The sequence below is a fragment of the Triticum dicoccoides genome, chromosome 3B, assembly GCF_002162155.2.
Source record: "Triticum dicoccoides isolate Atlit2015 ecotype Zavitan chromosome 3B, WEW_v2.0, whole genome shotgun sequence".
Taxonomy (NCBI): domain Eukaryota; kingdom Viridiplantae; phylum Streptophyta; class Magnoliopsida; order Poales; family Poaceae; genus Triticum; species Triticum dicoccoides.
The window spans coordinates 48,953,410-48,967,147 of NC_041385.1; the positions used below are offsets into that span (position 1 = coordinate 48,953,410).

At 43.9% G+C, this 13,738-nt stretch overlaps 1 protein-coding gene across 1 annotated transcript; it reads right to left on the reverse strand.

Moving 5' to 3' along the window:
* Positions 1-404: 404 nt before the first annotated feature.
* Positions 405-1,740, reverse strand: LOC119280716 (E3 ubiquitin-protein ligase sina-like). The gene is made up of 2 exons (XM_037561473.1): positions 1,427-1,740; positions 405-1,344 (listed from the first exon to the last, which is right to left on the reverse strand). Exons 1-2 carry the CDS (start codon positions 1,691-1,693, stop codon positions 667-669), a joined length of 945 nt encoding a protein of 314 aa, XP_037417370.1. The 5' UTR covers positions 1,694-1,740; the 3' UTR covers positions 405-666.
* Between the last annotated feature and the right edge of the window lie 11,998 nt (positions 1,741-13,738).

Genomic DNA, 13,738 nt, shown 5'->3' on the forward strand with positions numbered 1-13,738 from the left:
CCCATATGTGCCCCAGATATGGGCTGATTTGAGGGGTGTCAACCATTCTGAACAGTGGTGGATTAAGGGGTTTGGTTGGGTTGCATTTTCATGACCGGGCCATCCGTCCAACATATATAAGGGTGGTTGGAGTGGTCCACAAGTAATTTACACACGTAAAAGGTTACGAATACGTGTGGGTAAAAAAAACAATATATTTTGCTTTGTTAACTTGGTGTTCCGCTCACCTAATATTTTCTAAACACAACAATGGGTACTATCTTAGCAAATGCGCAATTTTCACTGACTCTAACAACATAACAGTTTATCCGACCTCCGCATTAATTAAGTTCTCTTCAATCTTCATGACCTATACTAACACCCAAATCACAAATGCAAATGAAATGCTTGAAGCACTAAAGTTATGAACCCTCACACAATGCATAACTTAATTAAGCAACGCCAGAATTTCTTAACAAACATATAGGCATGGAAACATCTTACGTACAACGAATCCAACGGCCACAAAATATATAGTTTTCACCCTTGGAAATTTGCAAAGTCTGATGTTGAAGTACTACCACTAAATTGCAACCAAAATCCATCATCTCCAAAATGCACGAGACCCTTTCCAAACTAACCTAAACCTTGCATTAGTTAGTGACTAAGCGTAGTGCAGTCCTGTCATCAGGAGGTGAACTTGTCAATGCGGATCTTGAGAGACATCCGCCGGGACGCCCCCGCCCCAACCAGCAACTTGGGCGGCACCGCCAGGTACGCCAGCTCCTCGACGGCGACGGCGCCGGGCGCCGTGCTGCTCGTCACCTCGATCTCTGCCATGACGGAGTCGGCCTTGCGGTTCGGCGCCGGCGCCGGCCCGCTCGCCCACACCTTGAGCGTGTACCGCGGCCACAGCATCGCCTCCGCCCTGACGCACACCGCCGACACGGCCGCGCCGTAGCCGAGCGCGCCGCCGACCATGAGGAACGCGCGGTCGTCCTCGTCCCCGACCAGCAGGCCCCGCGGCTCCAGCGACGCCGGCACCTGGAGCGTGAGGACCTTGCCGTACTGGAAGTTGTAGACCGGCATCGAGTGGAGGGCGGTCAGGTGGCCGAGGAGCGCCGGCGCCGGGCCGACGAAGCCGCAGCCGGGGACCGCGCAGTCGCAGGGCGCGTGCGGGCACTCGCCGCGGTGACTTGTGAGCTCGTGGTAGGTGACGTAGCGCCCGCAGCCGTCGTGGTCGCACTCGGCCGTGGTCGAGGAGACGACGGCGTCCATCACCTTGCTGCGGACGTCGAAGGCGCCGCCGCACTCCGCGCAGGGCTCCGCGAGGCATCCGCCGCAGGCCACATGCCCGCCATTGCACTGCGCGGACCGGCCGGAGAGATCAAATACTAGCTGCTGTAGCGGAGTCGAATCGAACCGAAGTGAAACGAGGGAGGCGAACCTGGAGGACGGGGGGCTTCAAGGGGGTGATGCACAGGGGGCAATGGAGCAGGGTCACGTCCATCTTCACGGCGATCTCCATCCTGGAGCCGTGGTCCACCGCCACGACCGCGGCCCCGTCTCCGGCCGTTTGGAGCACGGCCATCTCTTGCTTCACCGGTGCATGGAGGAGGAGTGGCTCGGCGGCCAGCCGCGGCTTCTTGGAGCTCTGCTGGTCAGCCCCCTCCGTCGCCGCCGGTGAGCCCTCGCAGCCGGCCGCAACCTGCATCCTGGAAGAAGCTCGGCCCTGTTTCTGGTGTGGGTGCGAGAGGTGGAGTGAGCTGTGAGCACGGTAAAACAAGCAGCAGCTGGTGAGTTATTGGTTGACAGCGGCCAGTGGAGGAGTAAAAAGGTGGCGTGCGTGGCTAGGCGTGCCTGCCATTGCCATAGCTGCACCGCGCAGCCATAGATAGGCTCGTGGGGTGCGGCAGGGTGCTAGGCCCTAGTTGATTCCAAGGATTCTCACAACGTGGTGACAAGAAAAATACATGATTAAAAGTGGCACGTCCATTTGAATTCTATGAGATTAACACAAAATGTTTGATGCCAAAAGAGAAAACAGAAATTGTAAAAAGAAGGTTAAAGTGGATTCTAGATTTCTAACAAATGTAGTACACATAATCGCATATAAGAAATTCCTATATGATTCTATCATTAAACCCATTAAGGCGCATTGGAAGGGCGGTCAGCCAGCTATGCCACTTGGCGCATGCTGGTTCGCTGTAGTAAGAAAGATTTTGATTTTTCATTTTAGAGCTTATTTTTAGAAGATGGAGTGAGACTTTTCCCTTTTTCTTTTTGAGCAACGCTTTTCTTGGCTTGTTTTTTCTTTTGAGATGGTTGTGATGTTCCTGTAATGCGAGAAAGTTTTATTTTAATACTTCTTGAGATGAAGATGATGTTTTTTTAAGATGGAGAATGCCTGCACAACTTACCTCTTAGGCCCTTCACTATGTAGGCCAAAAGCGGTGCCAAAGTTGTTGTTTTTTTGACATTTAGCACCGGTGCCCTATGTTGTCCTGCCGGTGCCAAATAAAAACTTCAAGGCACCGATGCATGTAGTTGCTCTGATGCCATATTTGTCGAGCAAATAAACTAAGCACGTTGCTGTCCTTTGCTACGCGAAGCAACCCTGAGACACTGGTCGTTGGGTAATCTGAGCTAATATATTAGTACTACTTTATATGTATGTGGGCCAGAGCTGGAGCCGATGCCAAACCGTTCACGTTGTGTGGCCGGTGCTAAAAGAAGGCGATGCCAAATCTGTGTGCATGTTGCTACCTTTTCAGAAATTTGGCACCCCTCACATAGTGGAAGGCCTTAAGCGATCTGCAATGGTGGCCCCCAACTATACCTGGCCATCCCTCAGGCCAGGCCGGACAAAGCCTGACGAAGAAAACCTAGGCCCGGGAGGGAGGGGGCAAGAGAGGCAAAGCAAAAGGGTGGGAACTTGACAACTATAACAGCTGCAGGTAAAACGGTCATAAAAAACATTTCCAAGCAAACTATTAACCACACTGCTACTGACTATCAAAATGCAGAAGTTCATAGACTGGGCGTAGTTCAGGTATAACTCAGCCACTCAGGCGATTTCTCCTCCTGCTTAGTGAACTTATGCTTCTGATAGACTCATGGGATATCTACTTCCTGTATTACATCATCGTTGTTAAGTTCAGGTAAACAAAGTGTTTCTTCCCATGGAGCACGTCCTACAGAATGCTCATCTGACTATATGGTCATAGGTGCAGTTCATTGTAATCGACTCAATCTGGCGACAATTGCCACCTGAATTACATTGTCCCCGCTGCAAAAATAGGAAGAGCATGAATTCTTAGAAGGCACAATTGAAAGCTCTTCCTTGCATCTAAAATCGACTATCAAATAAAGAAGGACTAAGAATAATGGTAAAGTAATGTACGAGAAAAAATATTGTTGGATATTGCTAACATCTAGAAAATTAGAGACAATGCAGGTCACACATTAAAATGATCGATATAGTTGACTAGAGGGGGAGGGGGGTGAATAGGCAACTAACATTTTTTAGCTTTTCTTTACCAAATTAAACTTTGCATCAAAGTAGGTAGTCTAGATATGCAACTAGGTGAACAACCTATATGATGCAACAACAACAAGCACACAAGCAAGCAAGGGATATAACACAAGTAAGCTTGCAAAAGTAAAAGGCACGAGATAACCAAGAGTGGAGCCGATGAAGACGAGGATGTGTTACCGAAGTTCCTTCCTTTTGAGGGGAAGTACGTCTCCGTTAGAGCGGTGTGGAGGCACAATGCTCCCCAAGAAGCCACTAGGGCCACCGTATTCTCCTCACACCCTCACACAATGCGAGATGCCGTGATTCCACTATTGGTGCCCTTGAAGGCGGCGGCCGAACCTTTACAAACAAGGTTGGGGCAATCTCCACAACTTAATTGGAGGCTCCCAACGACACCACGAAGCTTCACCACAATGGACTATGGCTCCAAGGTGACCTCAACCGTCTAGGATGCTCAAACACCCAAGAGTAACAAGATCCGCTAGGGATAGTGGGGGGAATCAAATTTCTCTTGGTCGAAGTGTAGATCGGGGCCTTCTCAACCGATCCCGAGCAAATCAAAAAGTTTGATTGCCTAGGGAGAGAGATCGGGCGAAAATGGAGCTTGGAGCAACAATGGAGCTTGGGGATGGAAGAGGTAGTCAACTAGAGGAAGAAGACACCCCTTATATAGTGGAGAGACAAATCCAACCGTTATCCACTTACTCAGTCTGCGACCTGCAGTACTAGCGCTCCAGACAAGCGGTACTACCGCAGGGGCTCACGGTACTACCGCGGTGGACCGCGGTACTACCGCTGCAACAACAGGAGCTAGTCCAGGCCAGAGCCGCCAAGGCTGAGAACGGTACTGCCGCTGACGCGGTACCACCGCTCTCCCTTGCGGTACTACCGCAAGGCCAGAATGGACTAGACTGGGAAGGGCACGGATGAATAAAAATACATTCGTGCCTACTTCCGCTGAAAATCGAACAGTGCAAAAATCCGACACGGTACTACCGCGCCTACCATGCGGTACTACCGCGCAGGGAGCGGATGTAAAAAATTACATCCGCCCCTACTTCCGCTCGTGCTACTGAGCCAGACCAGGACTCACGGTACTACCGCGCGCATGGGGCGGTACTACCGCGTAGGGCGCGGATGTAAAAAATTACATCCGCCCCTACAGCCGCACGAGAGGCTGAGTCTGGCCTGAGGCCACAGTACTACAGCTCCATAGGAGCGGTACTACCGTGTGCGCCAACGGTACTACCGCAGGGGCCTGCGGTACTACCGCTCCTAGGAGCAGTACTACCGCATGCCTCAAAATAGCAACACTAGGAATCCTTCTTTTTGCATAACAAAGAAGATAACGAAGGATGCTCCAAAGCGCAAGGAGAAAGGCGGTGCAAAGGGAGAAAACATGTACGTGATGATTCCACCCGAACCTTTCCACCGCGGACCCCCTCTTAATAGTACGGCTATCCTACGACTCAAATCCACCAAAAGAGACGTAGAACACCACCGTCTTCAATAGTCTTCGAGGGGTACCAAACCGTCTTGTGCGTAGAGACGAAGTGACTAAAATACTCAAGGCACACGATTAGTCCGCAAAAGCATTGTCATCAATCACCAAAACACCTTAGGGATAAAAATGCCCTTACAATCTCCCCCTTTTGGTGGATTGATGACAATACGGGATTTGCACAAAGGGAAAGAATATAGCACATAAGCAAACCCTACATCTCTAAAATATAGACGAGCTCCCCCTAGATGCGTGCTAGAGAGTAAAGTGCTTTGGACTGCACGGCACGTATACTAGGATCAACACTCCCCCTATATTTTATAGACAAAGCATATCTTGCAACAATAAGACTAACACTAAACAAGATAGTAAATATGAGCATAACATAAGCTCAATAAGGTAATAAGGTACGATAGAGTGCATATGTCTTACACCATATGATAGACCAAGTCTCATGAGCAAACTAAACCAAAGCAAGCAAGGTTCAACGGAACAAACACGAGCAAAGCAAACACGCAACACGCAAATCCCTACACTCTCTCCCCCTTTGGCATCGAGACGCAAAAAGGCAGAGAGGACACCTACAACACAAGTGGTGGCTCAGGCGGAGTAATCAGACGCACGGTCCTCGTCAGACTCGGCAGTAGGAATGGTCTCCTCGACGTCCTCCTCAGAATCAGTCCACTTGAAGCCTTGTTTCGCCATCCACTCAACCTCTGGAGTGATGCGATCCTCAGAACCGCCAGAAACATCCTCTCCAAACAGGCTCATGATCTTCTTGTCATAGCAGCGACTCTCCTTGGAGGCAACATGAGTCCTGTACTGCCCCTTTGCCTGCATGCAGAACAAGGTCTTCATCTTGTTCTTCAGCCTCTTAGCCCAAGATGGCTCAGAGGTGGGAGGGGTGTAACCCTCAGAGCTGACCTCATCTGCTGACTCCTCCTGATCCTCATCTGCATCCATATCCATGGCAGATGCAGCCTCAACACGAGAAGTGGTGTTAGCCCACTGAGTCTTGACACGGAGCCGGATGGAATCATGTCGAATCCAATCAGGGGCCTCAAAGTCATCCTGAGGATAGAGCTTCTCCCAAGTTGCTGAGATCAACTGAAACAGATATGGTCCATAGATGGGGACCTTGCGGTTGAGATGGAAAACCAAAGCTCACACCACATGATATGTGAGACATCAAGAGGTAGCGTCTGAGAGTTGCGTGCTTCTTCACACAGGAGCAGCATGTCCACAAGATAAGCATGCATCTTGTCCTTGTCCCCAATGCGTGGGAAGAGAGAGTTGCGGAAGATCCGGTACATGATGTCAAGGAAGGAGTTGAGCACCCAAGAAGACTTGCCACTAGAGAGCTTCTTCTCAACAAGGAAGGGGTGAAGCTTGTTCTTGTTGGCTGACTCGGAATTGGCATGAGGACAAACACCTTGGGGTGTGGCGAGCCCCTCATCCGAAATACCAAGCAAAGTCATGAACTCCTTCCATGCAGCCGTCAGTTGCCGACCATTGGTCACCCACATCATCGTCCGGTCCTCATTAGGATGAAAGTACACCGAGGCGAAGAACTGAGCCACAATCTCCGGATCATAGTCTTTGTGAAAAGAAATGATATGCTCAATGCCAAACTGCTCCACTAGATCCGGAGCCTTGATGTCTACTACACAACCTACTTCTTGTAGACGTTGTTGGGCCTGCAAGTGCACAGGTTTATAGGACAGTAGCAAATTTCCCTCAAGTGGATGACCTAAGGTTTATCAATCCGTGGGAGGCGTAGGATGAATATGGTCTCTCTCAAACAACCCTGCAACCAAATAACAAAGAGTCTCTTTTGTCCCCAACACACCCAATACAATGGCAAATTGTATAGGTGCACTAGTTCGGCGAAGAGATGGTGATACAAGTGCAAAATATATAGTAGATATAGGTTTTTGTAATCTGAAAATATAAAAACAGCAAGGTAACTAATGATAAAAGTGAGCGTAAATAGTATTGCAATGATAGGAAACAAGGCATAGGGTTCATACTTTCACTAGTGCAAGTTCTCTCAACAATAATAACATAGATAGATCATATAACAATCCCTGAACATGCAACAAAGAGTCACTCCAAAGCCACTAATAGCGGAGAACAAACGAAGAGATTATGGTAGGGTACGAAACCACCTCAAAGTTATTCTTTCGGATTGATCTATTCAAGAGTTCATACTAGAATAACACCTTAAGACACAAATCAACCAAAACCCTAATGTCACCTAGATACTCCATTGTCACCTCAAGTATCCGTGGGCATGATTATACGATATGCATCACACAATCTCAGATTTATCCAACCAACACAAAGTACTTCAAATAGTGCCCCAATGTTTCTACCGGAGAGTCAAGAAAACGTGTGCCAACCCCTATGCATAGGTTCATGGGCGGAACCCGCAAGTTGGTCACCAAAACATACATCAAGTGGCACGTGATATCCCATTGTCACCATAGATAAACACGACAAGACATACATCAAGTGTTCTCAAATCAAAGACTCAATCTGATAAGATAACTTCAAGAGGGAAACTCAATTCATCACAAGAGAGTAGAGGGGGAGAAACATCATAAGATACAACTATAATAGCAAAGCTCGCGATACATCAAGATCGTGCCATAGAGAGAACACGAGAGAGAGATCAAACACATAGCTACTGGTACATACCCTCAGCCCCGAGGGTGAACTACTCCCTCCTCGTCATGGAGAGCGCCGGGATGATGAAGATGGCCACTGGTGATGGATTCCCCCTCCGGCAGGGTGCCGGAACGGGCTCCCGAGAGGTTTTTGGTGGCTACAGAGGCTTGCGGCGGCAGAACTCCCGATCTATCTTGATATTCGATGTTTTTAGGGTACGTAGGCTTATATAGGCGAAAGAAGTCGGTCGGGAGGTGTTCGAGGGGCCCACGAGATAGGAGGGCGCGCGCAGTAGGGGGGGGAGCTATCTCCTGGCCTCCTCGAGGATCTTCTGACGTGAAGTCCAAGTCTCCAGGATCATATTCTTCCAAAAAGTCACGCTGCCGAAGGTTTCATTCCGTTTGGACTCCATTTGATATTCCTTTTCTTCGAAATACTGAAACATTCAATAAAACAACAATATGGGCTGGGCCTTCGGTTAATAGGTTAGTCCCAAAAATGATATAAATGTGTAAAGTAAAGCCCATAAACATCCAAAAGGGGTAATATAATATCATGGAACAATAAAAAATTATAGATACGTTGGAGACGTATCAAGCATCCCCAATCTTAATTCCTGCTCGTCCCCGAGTAGGTAAATGATAGAAATAGAATTTTTGATGTGGAATGCTACCTAGCATAATTCTCAATGTAATTTTCTTTATTGTGGCATGAATGTTCAGATCCAAATGATACAAAATAAAAGTTCATATTAACATGAAAATGGTGATACTTCAAGCATTCTAATCAAAGTAATCATGTCTTCTCAAAATAACATGGCTAAATAAAGTTATCCCTACAAAATCATATAGTCTGGTTGTTGCTCTAATAATGAAGATCATCACACTTTTATGGATTTACAACTCAAAGCTAGAACAAGATATGACTCTATATGAATGCCTCCGGCAGTGTACCGGGATATGCAATGAATCAAGAGCGACATGTATGAAGATTATGAAGGTGGCCTTGCCACAAATACGATGTCAACTACATGATCATGCAAAGAGCAATATGACAAAAGTAATGCGTGTCATATGAACGGAACGATGGAAAGTTGCATGGCAATATATCTCGGAATGGCTATGGAAATGCGATAATAGGTAGGTATGGTGGTTGTTTTGAGGAAGGTATATGGTGGGTGTATGGTACCGGCAAAAGTTGCGTGGCACAAGAGAGGCTAGCAATGGTGGAAGGGTGAAAGGGTGCGTATAATCTATGGACTCAACATTAGTCAAAAGAACTCATGTACTTGTTGCAAAAATCTAGAAGTCATCAAAAACCAAAGTACTACGCGCATGCTCCTAGGGGGATAGATTGGTAGGAAAAGACCATCGCTCGTCCGTGACCGCCACTCATAAGGAAGACAATCAATAAATAAAATTGTGCTCCAACTTCATCACAAAGCGGTTCACCATACTTGCATGCTACGGGAATCACAACCCTTAACACAAGTATTTTTCATAATCACCTCAACTAGCATGACTTTAATATCACTACCTCCATATCTCAAAACAATTATCACGCATCAAATTGATCATAGCATCCAATTCACTTTCTATGATAGTTTTTATTATACCCAACTTGGATGCTCATCATTCTAGGACCAACTTTGTAACCATAGCAAATACCATGCTGTTCTAAAAGACTCTCAAAAAGATATAAGTGAAGCATGAGAGACTAGCAATTTCTTCAAAATATAACCACCGCCGTGCTCTAAAAGATATAAGTGAAGCACTAGAGCAAATGACAAACTACTCCGAAAGATATAAGTGAAGATCAATGAGTAGCTAAATAATTGTGTAACTATGTGAAGACTCTCTCTCATTTAAGAATTTAAGATCTTGGTACGCTAATCAAACAGCAAGCAAAACAAAATAAAACGACATTGCAAGGATAGCACAACTCATGTGAAGAGGCAAAAACTTAGGCTCAACCAATACTAACCGATAGTTGTTGAAGAAGAAAGGTGGGATGCCTACCGGGGCATCCCCAAGCTTAGATGCTTGAGACTTATTGAAATATTATCTTGGGGTGCCTTGGGCATCCCCAAGCTTGAACTTTTGTGTCTCGTTAATTCCTCTCATATCATGGTTTCTCTTTTTATCAAAAGCTTCATCCACACCAAACTCAACAAGAACTCGTGAGATAGGTTAGTATAAACCAATGCAAAACCCTATCATTTTCTACTGTAACAAATTACTAAAATTATTATTCAACATTGCATACTAAATTCCCCTGCATATTTAATACTCCTATCCTCAAATAGAATCATTAAACAAGCAAACATATGCAAACAATGCAAACATAACAGCAATCTGCCAAAACAGTACAGTATGTAAAGAATGCAAGAGTATCAATACTCCCCTAACTCCAAAAATTATGAAATAAAATTCCCACTGTATTAAATTTATCAGATCTCATTATGCAAAAGGTTTCATCATTATATCATTCTCTGAATTTTCTAGGGAATTTTTGCAACAGCGGTAAACTTTCTGTTTTCAAACAGCAACATGTATACTAGCAAAATAAGCATGGTAAAGGCTTTCCTTGACATTTTATTGAAACTAAAGATGCAAAAAATTATTCTAAATAACAGAAAGCAAATACTAACAAAATAAAATGACGCTCCAAGAAAAACACATATCATGTGGTGAATAAAAATATAGCTCCAAGTAAAGTTACCGATGAACGAAGACGAAAGAGGGGATGCCATCCGGGGCATCCCCAAGCTTAGGCTCTTGGTTGTCCTTTAATATTACCTTGGGGTTCCATGGGCATCCCCAAGCTTAGGCTCTTGCCACTCCTTATTCCATAGTCCATATAGAATCTTTACCCAAAACTTGAAAACTCCACAACACAAAACTCAACAGAAAACTCGTAACCTCCGTTAGTATAAGAAAATAAACCACCACTTAGGTACTGTAGTGAACTCATTCTAAATTCATATTGGTGTAATATGTACTGTATTCCAACTTTTCTATGGTTCATACCCTCCGATACTTCTCATAGATTCATCAAAATAAGCAAACAACACATAGAAAACAGAATCTGTCAAAAACAGAACAGTCTGTAGTAATCTATATCAAACGTATACTTCTGGAACTACAAAAATCCGAAAAAATTAGGAAGTCCTAATCAATTCGTGTGCCAATCCAGAGAAAAAAGAATCAGATCAGAAGCACGTTTCTGTGAATTAACAAAACTAATTTACTGGGTGCAAAAGTTTCTGTTTTTCAGCAGGATCAACACAACTATCGCAGTGAGCTATCCTAAAGGTCTTACTTGGTACTTTATTGGAACAAAATGTATAAAACACGATTACTACAGTAGCATAATCATGTGTACACACAAAAACAGTAAGGATAAATATTGGGTTGTCTCCCAATAAGGGCTTTTCTTTAATGCCTTTCTAGCTAGGCATGATGATGGCAATGATACTCACATAAAAGATAAGAATTGAAACATAACGGGAGCGTCATGAAGCATATGACTAGCACATTTTAAGTCTAACCCACTTCCTATGCATAGGGATTTTCTGAGCAAACAACTTAAGGGAACAATAATCAACGAGCATAGGAAGGCAAAACAAGCATAACTTCAAAACTTTAAGCACATGGAGGGGAAATTTGATATTATTGCAATTCCTACAAGCATATATTACTCTCTCATAATAATTTTCAATAGCATCATGAATGAATTCAACAATATAACCAGCACCTAAAGCATTCTTTTCATGATCTACAAGCATAGAATTTTTACTACTCTCCACATAAGCAAAATTCTTCTCATTCGGAATAGTGGGAGTATCATAAGAGACTTGAACACTAAAAATTGTTTCTACATTAAAAGAGAAATGTTCAGAAAAAGGGTAATCATAATCATGACAAGATTTGTAAATATAATCATCACTACTTTTTATAGCATAAGTTTCATCACAATAATCATCATAAGTAGCAACTTCGTTCTCATCATAATCGATTGAAACCTCTCCCAAGATAGTGGAATCACTAAATAAAGTTGACACTCTTCCAAATCCACTTTCGTACTCATCACAATAAAATTCAACATCCTCCAAAATAGTGGCATCACTACTTCCTAAAGTTGACATTATTCCAAACTCACTTTCATCAATATAATCATCATAAGTACGAGGCATGCTATCATCATAACAACTTTGCATATCAAAACTTGGGATGCTAAAAATATCATCTTCAGTAAACATAGCATCCCTAAGCTTGGGACAAACATTAATTTCAGCAAATATATTCTCAAATATGTCATCCTCATCAAACATAACTTCCCCAAGCTTGGGCTCTTTCATAACATAGGCATAATCACTCTCATCATTAAAAATATGGATAGCACCAATAGTATAGCAATTATCATCATCACAATGAGTAGTAGGAGCAACATCATTTGGGAGGGATACCTTTTGTACCTTTGTTGATCCTTCTTTTCTTTTTCTTCTTCACATTATGTGTGGGTTCAACCTTCCTCTTTGAGCTCCTTATTGACGAGATTGGTTGAATAGAAAGCTCCTCCTCGCTACCTGATTCATCATAAGAAATAATAGGAGGAGATTGGGAAGTCTCTTCCCTTTCATTAGTATTCTCATCATCTTATTTTTGCTTTCTTTTCTTTAGGTAATTGGCAATATAAGGATTTTCAATGCAATTCACCGCACAAAACATATAAATCGTCTCTAGATCAATATCAAGGAAATGCTCAAGATTAAATTTTGGAATAGGCTTAGTTAAACGTTTCAACTCTTCATAACCCAAAAGCAAACTAAGTTCATTATAATGTGCAAGGGAAATCAAATCATCACAATTTTTGGACGCGATTCGGTCATGAAACAATTTGCATCGGAGATGTAAATGACCACGTTCATTGCAAAGTTCACAAGTACGGCAAAGGGATTTTAAATTTTCAGCACTCACATCTAGCCTTTCTTGCAACCATTTAGTTTCTAAATGCTTATGCCTCTTGCAATATATATCTTCTCTATTTGGTGTGTTCGTGCAAACATGCACTCCACAAAAATCAACATGCTTATAGGAGACATTTTCATCATAACTAGTGCAATCATCATTAGTACTATGGATATTCAAAGAGGTCATACTAACAACATTGCAATCATGCTCATCATTCAAAGATTTAGTACCAAGCATTTTAATGCATTCTTCTTCTAGCACTTGAGCACAATTTTACTTTCCATCAAACTCACGAAAGGTATTAAAAAGATGAAGCGTATGAGACAAACTCAATTCCATTTTTTTGTAGTTTTCTTTTATAAACTAAACTAGTGATAAAACAAGAAACAAAAAGATTCGATTGCAAGATCTAAAGATATACCTTCAAGCACTCACCTCCCCGGCAACAGCGCCAGAAAAGAGCTTGATGTCTACTACACAACCTTCTTCTTGTAGACGTTGTTGGGCCTGCAAGTGCACAGGTTTGTAGGACAGTAGCAAATTTCCCTCAAGTGGATGACCTAAGGTTTATCAATCCGTGGGAGGCATAGGATGAAGATGGTCTCTCTCAAACAACCCTGCAACCAAATAACAAAGAGTCTCTTGTGTCCCCAACACACCCAATACAATGGAAAATTGTATAGGTGCACTAGTTCGGCGAAGAGATGGTGATACAAGTGCAAAAATATATAGTAGATATAGGTTTTTGTAATCTGAAAATATAAAAACAACAAGGTAACTAATGATAAAAGTGAGCGTAAACGGTATTGCAATGATAGGAAACAAGGCATAGGGTTCATACTTTCACTAGTGCAAGTTCTCTCAACAATAATAACATAGATAGATCATATAACAATCCCTCAACATGCAACAAAGAGTCACTCCAAAGCCACTAATAGCGGAGAACAAACGAAGAGATTATGGTAGGGTACGAAACCACCTCAAAGTTATTGTCGGAGTAATGGGCCACGGGTAGGCTAACCCGAGCCCCAGAGCCTTTCAAGACATCGGGGCAGGCCGCGCCCCTCGAAGCCGAGT